At 43.7% G+C, this 13,442-nt stretch overlaps 1 protein-coding gene across 1 annotated transcript in view; it reads left to right on the forward strand.

Moving 5' to 3' along the window:
* Positions 1-5,110: 5,110 nt before the first annotated feature.
* The window catches only part of plcd1b (phospholipase C, delta 1b), a 50,481-nt gene continuing 42,149 nt past the window's right edge, over positions 5,111-13,442 (forward strand). The window contains exon 1 of the mRNA XM_046322180.1: positions 5,111-5,403. Coding sequence (XP_046178136.1) covers positions 5,304-5,403 — 100 coding nt within the window. The 5' untranslated portion in view covers positions 5,111-5,303. The remainder of the gene's footprint in view (positions 5,404-13,442) is intronic.

Below are 13,442 nucleotides of genomic sequence, written 5' to 3' on the forward strand. Positions count from 1 at the left end.
CTACTCACACGGCAGAGAGGGGGGTGGCCTTCGGAGGATGGAGGACCGACAGAGATGACGGACAACTTTCCCCGGTACTATCATAGGCACAAGAAAAATTGACATAATGGAAACAAATGGGATAAACGACAAACACGGTAAAAGCTACAGACTTTGTTATTTTTTTAAATTATTAATTAAATCATTTATTGATCTAGACGTCTTAAAAAATGTTACATTTTGTCATCTGAAGCAACACGAATAGGATATGTTTTGATTTGTTTTCGTTGTTTTACTCATTTAAATGTACAACTGTTGATTGTGATGGTCTTGACCAACAACATTCCAAATAGTTTACGACAGGTGTATAATTACAGGAAGCTGTTATGCTGTTAGTCATAATGGTTACTCATAGGGTAATATAATACACAGCCATAACCTACATGAATCAACACCCATTATTTCTCAATAACCAGCGTCAGTATGTATGTATGTATGTATGTATGTATGTATGTATGTATGTATGTATGTATGTATGTATGTATGTATGTATGTATGTATGTATGTATGTATGTATGTATGTATGTATGTATGTATGTATGTATGTATGTATGTAATAATAATAATAATAATAATATATGCCATTTAGCAGACGCTTTTATCCAAAGCGACTTACAGTCATGTGTGCATACATTCTACGTATGGGTGGTCCCGTATGTATGTATGTATGTATGTATGTATGTATGTATGTATGTATGTATGTATGTATGTATGTATGTATGTATGTATGTATGTATGTATGTATGTATGTATGTATGTATGTATGTATGTATGTATGTACTGTATCTCAGTCAATCCTACTGCTCTCATCTAAATCAAATAGATACATAAGTTCCATGGGGATATGTTCCATGGGGATATGTTCCATGGGGATATGTTCCATGGGGATAAGTTCCATGGAGATAAGTTCCATGGAGATATGTTCCATTGAGATATGTTCCATGGAGATATGTTCCATGGGGATAAGTTCCATGGAGATATGTTCCATGGGGATACGTTCCATGGGGATAAGTTCCATGGAGATATGTTCCATGGGGATAAGTTCCATGGAGATAAGTTCCATGGAGATATGTTCCATGGAGATAAGTTCCATGGGGATAAGTTCCATGGGGATAAGTTCCATGGAGATAAGTTCCATGGGGATATGTTCCATGGGGATATGTTCCATGGAGATAAGTTCCATGGGGATAAGTTCCATGGGGATAAGTTCCATGGAGATATGTTCCATGGGGATACGTTCCATGGGGATAAGTTCCATGGAGATATGTTCCATGGAGATATGTTCCATGGGGATATGTTCCATGGGGATATGTTCCATGGGGATATGTTCCATGGGGATATGTTCCATGGGGATATGTTCCATGGAGATAAGTTCCATGGAGATAAGTTCCATGGAGATATGTTCCATGGGGATATGTTCCATGGGGATATGTTCCATGGAGATAAGTTCCATAGGGATACGTTCCATGGAGATAAGTTCCATGGAGATAAGTTCCATGGGGATAAGTTCCATGGGGTGGGTATAAAATGTGAACGTCATCATCCCCCATATTCTTTACCAACTGCCCACACAACAACACTAACACAACTTTTGTCTTAGGGCACACTTGGATTTGAAAAAAGATATGTCTGAGGTTGTGGTTGAATTGCATTCCACCTGTAGTCAAAAGGTGTGGCCTTGGTCTGGACCGTCTAGACTCTATGACCTATTTCCAATACAGTCCATGGACCCTCAGCCCCTATCCCATACTACTGGGCACCTCTGTTTATTACCTACCCCCTACTGCTGGGCACCTCTGTTTGACCCCTAGGCCCTACTGTTGGGTACTTCTGTTTGACCCCTAGCCCCTATCCCATACTACTGGGCACCTCTGTTTATTACTGTTGGGTACTTCTGTTTGACCCCTAGCCCCTATCCCATACTACTGGGCACTTCTGTCGGTCTGACACAATTGGATAGGTGTATCTATTTTTTAAATCTATTTTTTAAATTATTTTTAAATTTGACCCCTTTTTCTCCCCAATTTTGTAGTATCCAATTGTTGTAGTAGCTACTATCTTGTCTCATCGCTACAACTCCCGTACGGGCTATTGGACAGCGGCTATTGGACAGAGGCTATAGGACAGAGGCTATAGGACAGAGGCTATTGGACAGAGGCTATTGGACAGAGGCTATAGGACAGCGGCTATTGGACAGCTGCTATAGGACAGCGGCTATTGGACAGCTGCTATTGGACAGCGGCTATAGGACAGCGGCTATTGGACAGCGGCTATAGGACAGCGGCTATAGGACAGCGGCTATTGGACAGCGGCTATAGGACAGCGGCTATAGGACAGCGGCTATAGGACAGCGGCTATAGGACAGCGGCTATAGGACAGAGGCTATAGGACAGCGGCTATAGGACAGCGGCTATTGGACAGAGGCTATAGGACAGCGGCTATAGGACAGCTGCTATAGGACAGCGGCTATTGGACAGAGGCTATAGGACAGCGGCTATAGGACAGGGACTATTGGACAGCGGCTATAGGACAGAGGCTATAGGACAGCGGCTATAGGACAGGGACTATAGGACAGCGGCTATTGGACAGATGCTATAGGACAGCGGCTATAGGACAGCGGCTATTGGACAGAGGCTATAGGACAGGGACTATAGGACAGCAGCTATTGGACAGCGGCTATTGGATAGCAGCTATGGGATAGATAGTTTTATAGGTTTTATAGTGTGTGTTCAGTCTTCACTCTGTTGCGTGTAGAATATCCTAGCCTATTCATGGCACCAATTGTCTTTTAGGGCCAGTCTTGTGTGCACACAGGGTAGCCTACTCTTCGTTTTGGCCTCATGTGAAATTACAGAAGGTTACCGGTAGTCTGTATTGATTACGCTTTTCAAACATATTGGGATGTGGCCCCTTGAAAGCGCCTCGGCTACGGCATCTTTGTTTGTCTGTGAGTGTAGGCTACACTACGGGTTTTCAAAAACCTTGTCTGGTGATATGAACGGACATTTATGAAGCAGGACTAAAATCCATCACTCGGCAACCAGAACTGTCAATCATATAATCTCAAACTGCTGCGCGCAGACCACTCTCCTAAAACAGCACTTTAATGTTTGTCAAATACCGTGATTTACCAAGACATTTAGTATAAATAAAACACATCTAGCTAGCATACAATTAAAAAACTGCATTAAAAAAAACATAGCAGCACATCAACCAGCGACGTTTATTGTTGTCAGGGAATAAATACATAACATTTTGACGCCGGAGCAGAATTCTACTGTCTGAAAAGGTACAGACCTGATGCGGCATTTAAAAAAAAACATTTATTTAAAAAAAAAAACATTTATTGTCTGAAAAGTTATCAATTGTCGCTATAGACGTGTTACTGTAGCTGCGTTCTATGTCAGTGCGGGAAGTAACGTTAGATAACTTCATTTCCCGGCTCCTGCGGTCAAACATACGTAATATGTTCTTCATTGTAAATTAACGTGACGTTTTATGAATTGTTCTTATCGTTTTAGCGGAAAACCGAGAGAGAAAAAAATGGCATTTTAAACGTTAAGAAAAATGGTCCGTTTGACACTGTCATGTTTTGTCTTATTTTGTCTTGTCATTTTGCTTTTCCCTCTGTTCGTTTTCCCCCTGCTGGTCTTTTTAGGTTCGTTCCCCTCTTTCTCTCTTCCTCCCTCTCTCTCTTCTCTCTATCGCTCCGTTCCAGCTCCCAGCTGTTCCTATTCCCCTAATCAATCATTTAGTCTTCCCACACCTGTTCCCTATCTTTCCCCCTGATTAGAGTCCCTATTTCTCCCCTTGTTTTCCGTTTCTGCCCTGTCGGATCCTTGTCTATTGTTCACCGTGCTGTGTCTGTGTATCGCCCTGTCGTGTCGTGTTTCCCTCAGATGCTGCGTGGTGAGCAGGTGTCTGAGTCTGCTACGTTCAAGTGCCTTCCCGAGGCAACCTGCAGTTCATGATCGAGTCTCCAGTCTGTTCTCGTCATTACGAGTGGAATTATGCTTTATGATTGTAGATTTACTTTACTGGATTAAAGACTCTGTTTTCGCCAAGTTGCTTTTGGGTCCTCATTCACCTGCATAACAGACACATCCCTAGTACAGGATAGTGGCTATGGGATAGTGGTTAGTGGGCCATTTTGAATTCAGCTGAGCTAGGAAATGGCAGGCAGTTGAGAGTGAAGCGAACCAATCCTCTTCTAGCTAAATATCTAGCCTAAATCTTGTTTGTCTCAGTCTGAATCATTATGTGGCTCACTTTCTGGTTTCCATATGATACTCACCATACTCCCCATTCAATGGTATTATGTTTACAGTAGCTCCTGGCAGGGTTATAACTTCATTTTGCACAACAAAACAATAAGACATTTCATAATTGTAAGGAGATGACAAAATACCCTGCAATGTTGGCGGTTATATCCTTTTCATACAATCTAGCCTTTTGGGGGCCCAACGTGAAATTTGGTTGGGAGGCCCCCCACCTCGCGGCAAAATATTTTACTGCTGCAAATCTAACTGGTAAATTGAGACCCAACTGAGTCCGTTTATGCCTGGAACCGGCCCTGCACACAATGTCTTCTAGAATCTCACCGCAAGAGGGCAACCTAGTCTTATTATCAATATCATCTAAGTACAGCGGTCTCAGGCAAAGTAAGGTAAGGTAAGGCAGGCTATCCATAATGAAAATAATCACATTTGGCAGATGCCATCTCTTATAGTATGACTTCTATAAATAGTACGCCATCATTCATGATATTGATAAACATTTACATTTGGATATATATATATTTTTAATCTATGTTATGAATGATGGCATAGGGCTACTTAGTATACTAGACACTTTGGTTAAAATTATGCTGATTTAAACCGAGCATAACTATCTAATAGCATATGCAGCCAGTATCAGGACAGTAACATAGTGGCATTTTTTTATTTATTTTTTATTTATTTTATTTTTTTTAATGATAGTGTACTGTACACGCAGTGAAACCGCGAAAGCACGTAACAGATGCTTTCTCCTTACCGTAACCAGCATTTGCCTATCGCTTTACTGAGGAGTGGAGTTGACTGTAAAATGATTAGTGAACTTTTACCCTGGAATAGTACACGCCCTTTAAGAAAGATCCTTTCAAAACGCCAAGCACGAATAGTATTCTCGCTGACAAGACACTTTTTTTGTAACAACGGATACTATTTGTAACAACGGATACTATTTGTAACAACGGATACTATTTGTAAGGAATTGAAGTCACAATGCAATGCATACAAAGGCAGCCCAAACGCACCAGATCCGAGGAATTACTTCAAAATGAAAAAAGCAAGAAGGCTACGCGTTTAAATGTGAAACTGTTGGGTAAGTTTACTTATCTAACCCACGGGAACACCTGTGATATTGTAAGATGTTGTGTCAACCATTTGACAGCTGTTTCTACCTGCGACTGTAGCCAACATATACTGTGACACATGATCACTAGGTCACCTAATAGGCATAGCACTTCCAAAGCCTGTATGGAGGCAGTAGTACCTGCGATCAGCTGGCACGACTTTCACTATTGACACCTTTTTAAGTCTTTCTATCACGTAAAAAGGCCCAGAATATCTAACATTCAAAAGCACTATCCCTACACCATGTAAATTCAATAGCACTCTTTCCATACTCCCTACAGTTATATAGTATTGTAGCGACCCTGGTGTATATGTGCGGATATCGACTCTGCCACTGAAAGCATGGTTTTGGGGCACAGGCGGTTTTCGCGTGGCTATGGGCCAGATGGTTGAGGGCTCGGGCCGCACTCCTTGCCTGTTTCATTACACTGAAGCAAGATTTGGGTTTTTTGTTTTTTTCTCATATTTTTTTTATGGATTCGTCCAGGCTGTTATGTTTATGTTTTGCATGTTACTGTTTAATAATACATTCAAAAACAAGCTCAAGTGGCGGAAGTCGATACCCGCGATTATACACCAGGGTCGCTACAGTATTTATAAAGATGATATAGCTCACGCTTTTGATGAGGACACACAAAAATGCTTAATAACTAATGATTAGTAAATGATTTATAAGGACCTATATTACACGTATTATGGTTGGAGTACATTATTAATAAATGACAAATGCTTTATTTCGTGGCGCTATTATAAAGTGCCCCAGAATATACAAACGGTCAACATCAGTGACAATTATATCTATTTAGTTAAACCTGGTGTGTCTGGGGCAATGATGTGGAGTAACCTAAACAAACATAAAGCAACTAAAAACGTGAAGATCTGATCACTGGAAGCTGACTCTAACCATTTCGAATGAGGTTAGGAGACAGACTGGTCCAACCCCCCCCCCAACATGAAATATTATCACATGACCCTCCCCTTGTACTGTATAGAATTAAACCAAAATAATGCTTACGACCAAAAATAACTGTAGCAACCTTGTGTTTATTTAACTAGGCAAGTCAGTTAAGAACAAATTATTTTTTACAATGATGACCTAGGAACAGTGAGTTTATTAACATCCTTGTTCAGGGACAGAACGACAAATTTTTACCTTGTCAGTTTGGGGATTTGATCTTAGCAACCTTTCAGGTTACTGGCCCAACACTCTAACCACTAGACTACCTGCTGCCCCAGCCATGTTTATAAATGTTTATATAACGACTATGCCACTTCAGCATGCTTTTGTGGCACAGTTGATGCCACACAGGGCTCAGGGCCAGAAGGTTAAGGGTTCACCGACCACCACAGACGAGCTCACTCTCCCTGCCTGTTTCATTACTCTACAATCAGAGCTGGCTGCAGACAACGATCAGCTAGGGGGGAAATCAGAGTTTCTAAATTTTGATGCCATATTTATAATTATATAAAATATATGCAACGAATTCTCCACCAACAGGTTACTATTCCAATGCACCACACAACCAATAAACAAAGCATGGCGACATAAGGCACTTCAAAATCATGGTTTGTGTTTTCAACACCACAAATAAACAGACTATGTCAATGTTGACAAACAGAAAATACATCCCTCCCTACCAATATCAAAGACTGGTCTTGACAATCTCAGAAGTTCATTAAACATTTTGGTGTTTTGAAAACAGTTGGCCTCTTTCCATTCATCAATTGATTGCTGCACATGTTTGGATTGATTGATGAATTTGATTTGATTTGTCAGTAGAAAAAGAAATACATATGTGACTGACCACCTTGATTCAGTCTTATGTAGCGAAATTTTAAATTGTGTTTATTTTTATTTTTACGTTGAATAAAGGCAGAGACGCAGAGCTACACAATGGTATATCACACACTGCATAGAATGGTATATCATACACTGCATACAATGGTATATCACACACTGCATACAATGGTATATCATACACTGCATACAATGGTATATCACACACTGCATACAATGGTATATCATACACTGCATACAATGGTATATCATACACTGCATACAATGGTATATCATACACTGCATACAATGGTATATCACACACTGCATACAATGGTATATCATACACTGCATACAATGGTATATCATACACTGCATACAATGGTATATCATACACTGCATACAATGGTATATCACACACTGCATACAATGGTATATCATACACTGCATACAATGGTATATCACACACTGCATACAATGGTATATCATACACTGCATACAATGGTATATCATACACTGCATACAATGGTATATCACACACTGCATACAATGGTATATCATACACTGCATACAATGGTATATCATACACTGCATACAATGGTATATCATACACTGCATTTGAGGAACAACAGGGAAAGTAAATCTGCTTTGAAAGTTGATAAACTTGTAACCTCACTTTTGAGAAAATGTCCTTTTGGTTTTGGCATCTACTGGAGAGCTCTTCTTTGTCTACACCCATTCAGCTAGCTAGCTAACAGTACACACTCACTTGAAATGAAAAGACTTTATGTAAAAATTAGAAACATGTCATATGTGAAAATGAAGCTAGCTAGACTATCTTACCCGTGGTCTGAAATCGGAGTTGTCGCAGTGACATTCTATTGAAATGGATACCTCCACATGTCCCGTAGATATGTAGCTAGCTAGACTATCTTACCCGTGGTCTGAAATCGGAGTTGTCGCAGTGACATTCTATTGAAATGGATACCTCCACATGTCCTGTAGATATGTAGCTAGCTAGACTATCTTACCCGTGGTCTGAAATCGGAGTTGTCGCAGTGACATTCTATTGAAATGGATACCTCCACATGTCCCGTAGATATGTAGCTAGCTAGACTATCTTACCCGTGGTCTGAAATCGGAGTTGTCGCAGTGACATTCTATTGAAATGGATACCTCCACATGTCCCGTAGATATGTAGCTAGCTAGACTATCTTACCCATGGTCTGAAATCGGAGTTGTCGCAGTGACATTCTATTGAAATGGATACCTCCACATGTCCCGTAGATATGTAGCTAGCTAGACTATCTTACCCGTGGTCTGAAATCGGAGTTGTCGCAGTGACATTCTATTGAAATGGATACCTCCACATGTCCCGTAGATATGTAGCTAGCTAGACTATCTTACCCATGGTCTGAAATCAGAGTAGTCGCAGTGACATTCTATTGAAATGGATACCTCCACATGTCCCGTAGATATGTAGCTAGCTAGACTATCTTACCCGTGGTCTGAAATCAGAGTAGTCGCAGTGACATTCTATTGAAATGGATACCTCCACATGTCCCGTAGATATGTAGCTAGCTAGACTATCTTACCCGTGGTCTGAAATCAGAGTAGTCGCAGTGACATTCTATTGAAATGGATACCTCCACATGTCCCGTAGATATGTAGCTAGCTAGACTATCTTACCCGTGGTCTGAAATCAGAGTTGTCGCAGTGACATTCTATTGAAATGGATACCTCCACATGTCCCGTAGATATGTAGCTAGCTAGACTATCTTACCCGTGGTCTGAAATCAGAGTTGTCGCAGTGACATTCTATTGAAATGGATACCTCCACATGTCCCGTAGATATGTAGCTAGCTAGACTATCTTACCCGTGGTCTGAAATCGGAGTTGTCGCAGTGACATTCTATTGAAATGGATACCTCCACATGTCCCGTAGATATGTAGCTAGCTAGACTATCTTACCCGTGGTCTGAAATCAGAGTTGTCGCAGTGACATTCTATTGAAATGGATACCTCCACATGTCCCGTAGATATGTAGCTAGCTAGACTATCTTACCCATGGTCTGAAATCAGGAGTTGTCGCAGTGACATTCTATTGAAATGGATACCTCCACATGTCCCATAGATATGTAGCTAGCTAGACTATCTTACCCGTGGTCTGAAATCAGAGTTGTCGCAGTGACATTCTATTGAAATGGATACCTCCACATGTCCCGTAGATATGTAGCTAGCTAGACTATCTTACCCGTGGTCTGAAATCGGAGTTGTCGCAGTGACATTCTATTGAAATGGATACCTCCACATGTCCCGTAGATATGTAGCTAGCTAGACTATCTTACCCGTGGTCTGAAATCGGAGTTGTCACAGTGACATTCTATTGAAATGGATACCTCCACATGTCCCGTAGATATGTAGCTAGCTAGACTATCTTACCCGTGGTCTGAAATCGGAGTTGTCGCAGTGACATTCTATTGAAATGGATACCTCCACATGTCCCGTAGATATGTAGCTAGCTAGACTATCTTACTCGTGGTCTGAAATCGGAGTTGTTGCAGTGACATTCTATTGAAATGGATACCTCCACATGTCCCGTAGATATGTAGCTAGCTAGACTATCTTACCCGTGGTCTGAAATCGGAGTTGTCGCAGTGACATTCTATTGAAATGGATACCTCCACATGTCCCGTAGATATGTAGCTAGCTAGACTATCTTACCCATGGTCTGAAATCAGAGTAGTCGCAGTGACATTCTATTGAAATGGATACCTCCACATGTCCCGTAGATATGTAGCTAGCTAGACTATCTTTGTCATGCAGGTGAATGAGGACCCAAAAGCGACTTGGCGAAAACAGAGTATTTAATCCAGAATAAACTTTACAAAACAAAAAGCATAATACTACACGTAAAGACAAGAACAGACTGGAGACTTGATCGAGAACTGCAGGTTGCCTCGGGAAGGCACTTGAACCTAGCAGACTCAGACACCTGCTCACCACGCAGCATCTGAGGGAAACACGACACGACAGGGCAAAACATTGACACAGCACGGTGAATTATAAATGAGGATCCGACAGGGCAGGTACGGGAAACAAGGAGTGAAATAGGGACTCTAATCAGGGAAAAGGATCGGGAACAGGTGTGGGAAGACTAAATGATGATTAGGGAATAGGAACAGCTGGGAGCAGGAACGGAACGATAGAGAGAAGAGAGAGCGAGAGAGTGAGAGAGGGAGGGGAGAGAGAGGGATAGAAAGAGGGAAAGAACCTAATAAGACCAGCAGAGGGAAACGAATAGAATGGGAAGCACAGGGACAAGACAAGATAATAAATGACAAAACATGACAGTACCCCCCCACTCACCGAGCGCCTCCTGGCGCACTCGAGGAGGAATCCTGGCGGCAACGGAGGAAATCATCAATGAGTGAACGGTCCAGCACGTCCCGAGACGGAACCCAACTCCTCTCCTCAGGACCGTAACCCTCCCAATCCACTAAGTATTGGTGACCCCGTCCCCGAGAACGCATGTCCATGATCTTATGTACCTTGTAAATAGGTGCGCTCTCGACAAGGACGGGAGGGGGGGAGAGAAGACGAACGGGGGTGCGAAGAAAGGGCTTAACACAGGAGACATGGAAGACAGGATGGACGCGACGAAGATGTCGCGGAAGAAGCAGTCGCACAGCGACAGGATTGACGACCTGGGAGACACGGAACGGACCAATGAACCGCGGAGTCAACTTACGAGAAGCTGTCGTAAGAGGAAGGTTGCGAGTGGAAAGCCACACTCTCTGGCCGCAACAATACCTAGGACTCTTAATCCTGCGTTTATTGGCGGCTCTCACAGTCTGTGCCCTGTAGCGGCAAAGTGCAGACCTCACCCTCCTCCAGGTGCGCTCACAACGTTGGACAAACGCTTGAGCGGAGGGAACGCTGGACTCGGCAAGCTGGGAAGAGAATAGAGAGGAGGCTGGTAACCCAGACTACTCTGAAACGGAGATAACCCGGTAGCAGACGAAGGAAGCGAGTTGTGAGCGTATTCTGCCCAGGGGAGCTGTTCTGCCCAAGACGCAGGGTTTCTGAAAGAAAGGCTGCGTAGTATGCGACAATCGTCTGATTGGCCCTCTCTGCTTGACCGTTAGACTGGGGATGAAACCCGGAAGAGAGACTGACGGACGCACCAATCAAACGACAGAACTCCCTCCAAAACTGTGACGTGAATTGCGGGCCTCTGTCTGAAACGGCGTCTAACGGGAGGCCATGAATTCTGAACACATTCTCGATAATGATTTGTGCCGTCTCCTTAGCGGAAGGAAGTTTAGCGAGGGGAATGAAATGTGCCGCCTTAGAGAACCTATCGACAACCGTAAGAATCACAGTCTTCCCCGCAGACAAAGGCAGACCGGTAATGAAGTCTAGGGCAATGTGAGACCATGGTCGAGAAGGAATGGGAGCGGTCTGAGACGACCGGCAGGAGGAGAGTTACCCGACTTAGTCTGCGCGCAGTCCGAACAAGCAGCCACGAAACGGCGCGTGTCACGCTCCTGAGTCGGCCACCAAAATCGCTGGCGAATAGACGCAAGAGTGCCTCGAACACCGGGATGACCAGCTAACTTGGCAGAGTGAGCCCACTGAAGAACAGCCAGACGAGTGGAAACAGGAACGAAAAGGAGGTTACTAGGACAAGCGCGGCGGCGCAGTGTGCGTGAGTGCTTGCTTAACCTGTCTTTCAATTCCCCAGACTGTCAACCCGACAACACGCCCATAAGGAAGAATCCCCTCGGGATCAGTAGAAGCCACAGAAGAACTAAACAGACGGGATAAGGCATCAGGCTTGGTGTTCTTGCTACCCGGACGGTAAGAAATCACAAACTCGAAACGAGCGAAAAACAACGCCCAACGAGCTTGACGGGCATTAAGTCGTTTGGCAGAACGGATGTACTCAAGGTTCTTATGGTCTGTCCAAACGACAAAAGGAACGGTCGCCCCTCCAACCACTGTCGCCATTCGCCTAGGGCTAAGCGGATGGCGAGCAGTTCACGGTTACCCACATCATAGTTGCGCTCAGATGGCGACAGGCGATGAGAAAAATAAGCGCAAGGATGAACCTTATCGTCAGACTGGAAGCGCTGGGATAGAATGGCTCCCACGCCTACACTCTGAAGCGTCAACCTCGACAATGAATTGTCTAGTGACGTCAGGAGTAACGAGGATAGGAGCGGACGTAAAACGTTCTTTTAGAAGATCAAAAGCTCCCTGGGCGGAACCGGACCACTTAAAACACGTCTTGACAGAAGTAAGAGCTGTGAGAGGCAGCAACTTGACCGAAATTACGAATGAAACGCCGATAGAAATTAGCGAAACCTAAAAGCGCTGCAACTCGACACGTGACCTTGGAACGGGCCAATCACTGACAGCTTGGACCTTAGCGGAATCCATCTGAATGCCTTCAGCGGAAATAATGGAACCGAGAAAAGTAACGGAGGAGACATGAAAAGAACACTTCTCAGCCTTTACGTAGAGACAATTCTCTAAAGGCGCTGTAGAACACGTCGAACGTGCTGAACATGAATCTCGAGTGACGGTGAAAAAATCAGGATATCGTCAAGATAGACAAAAACAAAGATGTTCAGCATGTCTCTCAGAACATCATTAACTAATGCCTGAAAAACAGCTGGCGCATTGGCGAGACGAAACGGCAGAACCCGGTACTCAAAATGCCCTAACGGAGTGTTAAACGCCGTTTTCCACTCGTCCCCCTCTCTGATGCGCACGAGATGGTAAGCGTTACGAAGGTCCAACTTAGTAAAGCACCTGGCTCCCTGCAGAATCTCGAAGGCTGATGACATAAGGGGAAGCGGATAACGATTCTTAACCGTTATGTCATTCAGCCCTCGATAATCCACGCAGGGGCGCAGAGTACCGTCCTTCTTCTTAACAAAAAGAACCCCGCCCCGGCCGGAGAGGAAGAAGGCACTATGGTACCGGCGTCAAGAGACACAGATAAATAATCCTCGAGAGCCTTACGTTCGGGAGCCGACAGAGAGTATAGTCTACCCCGAGGAGGAGTGGTCCCCGGAAGGAGATCAATACTACAATCATACGACCGGTGAGGAGGAAGGGAGTTGGCTCGGGACCGACTGAAGACCGTGCGCAGATCATGATATTCCTCCGGCACTCCTGTCAAATCGCCAGGTTCCTCCTGAGAAGTGGGGACAGAAGAA

This window comes from Oncorhynchus gorbuscha, linkage group LG22 (assembly GCF_021184085.1).
Source record: "Oncorhynchus gorbuscha isolate QuinsamMale2020 ecotype Even-year linkage group LG22, OgorEven_v1.0, whole genome shotgun sequence".
NCBI classification, from domain to species: Eukaryota; Metazoa; Chordata; class Actinopteri; order Salmoniformes; family Salmonidae; genus Oncorhynchus; species Oncorhynchus gorbuscha.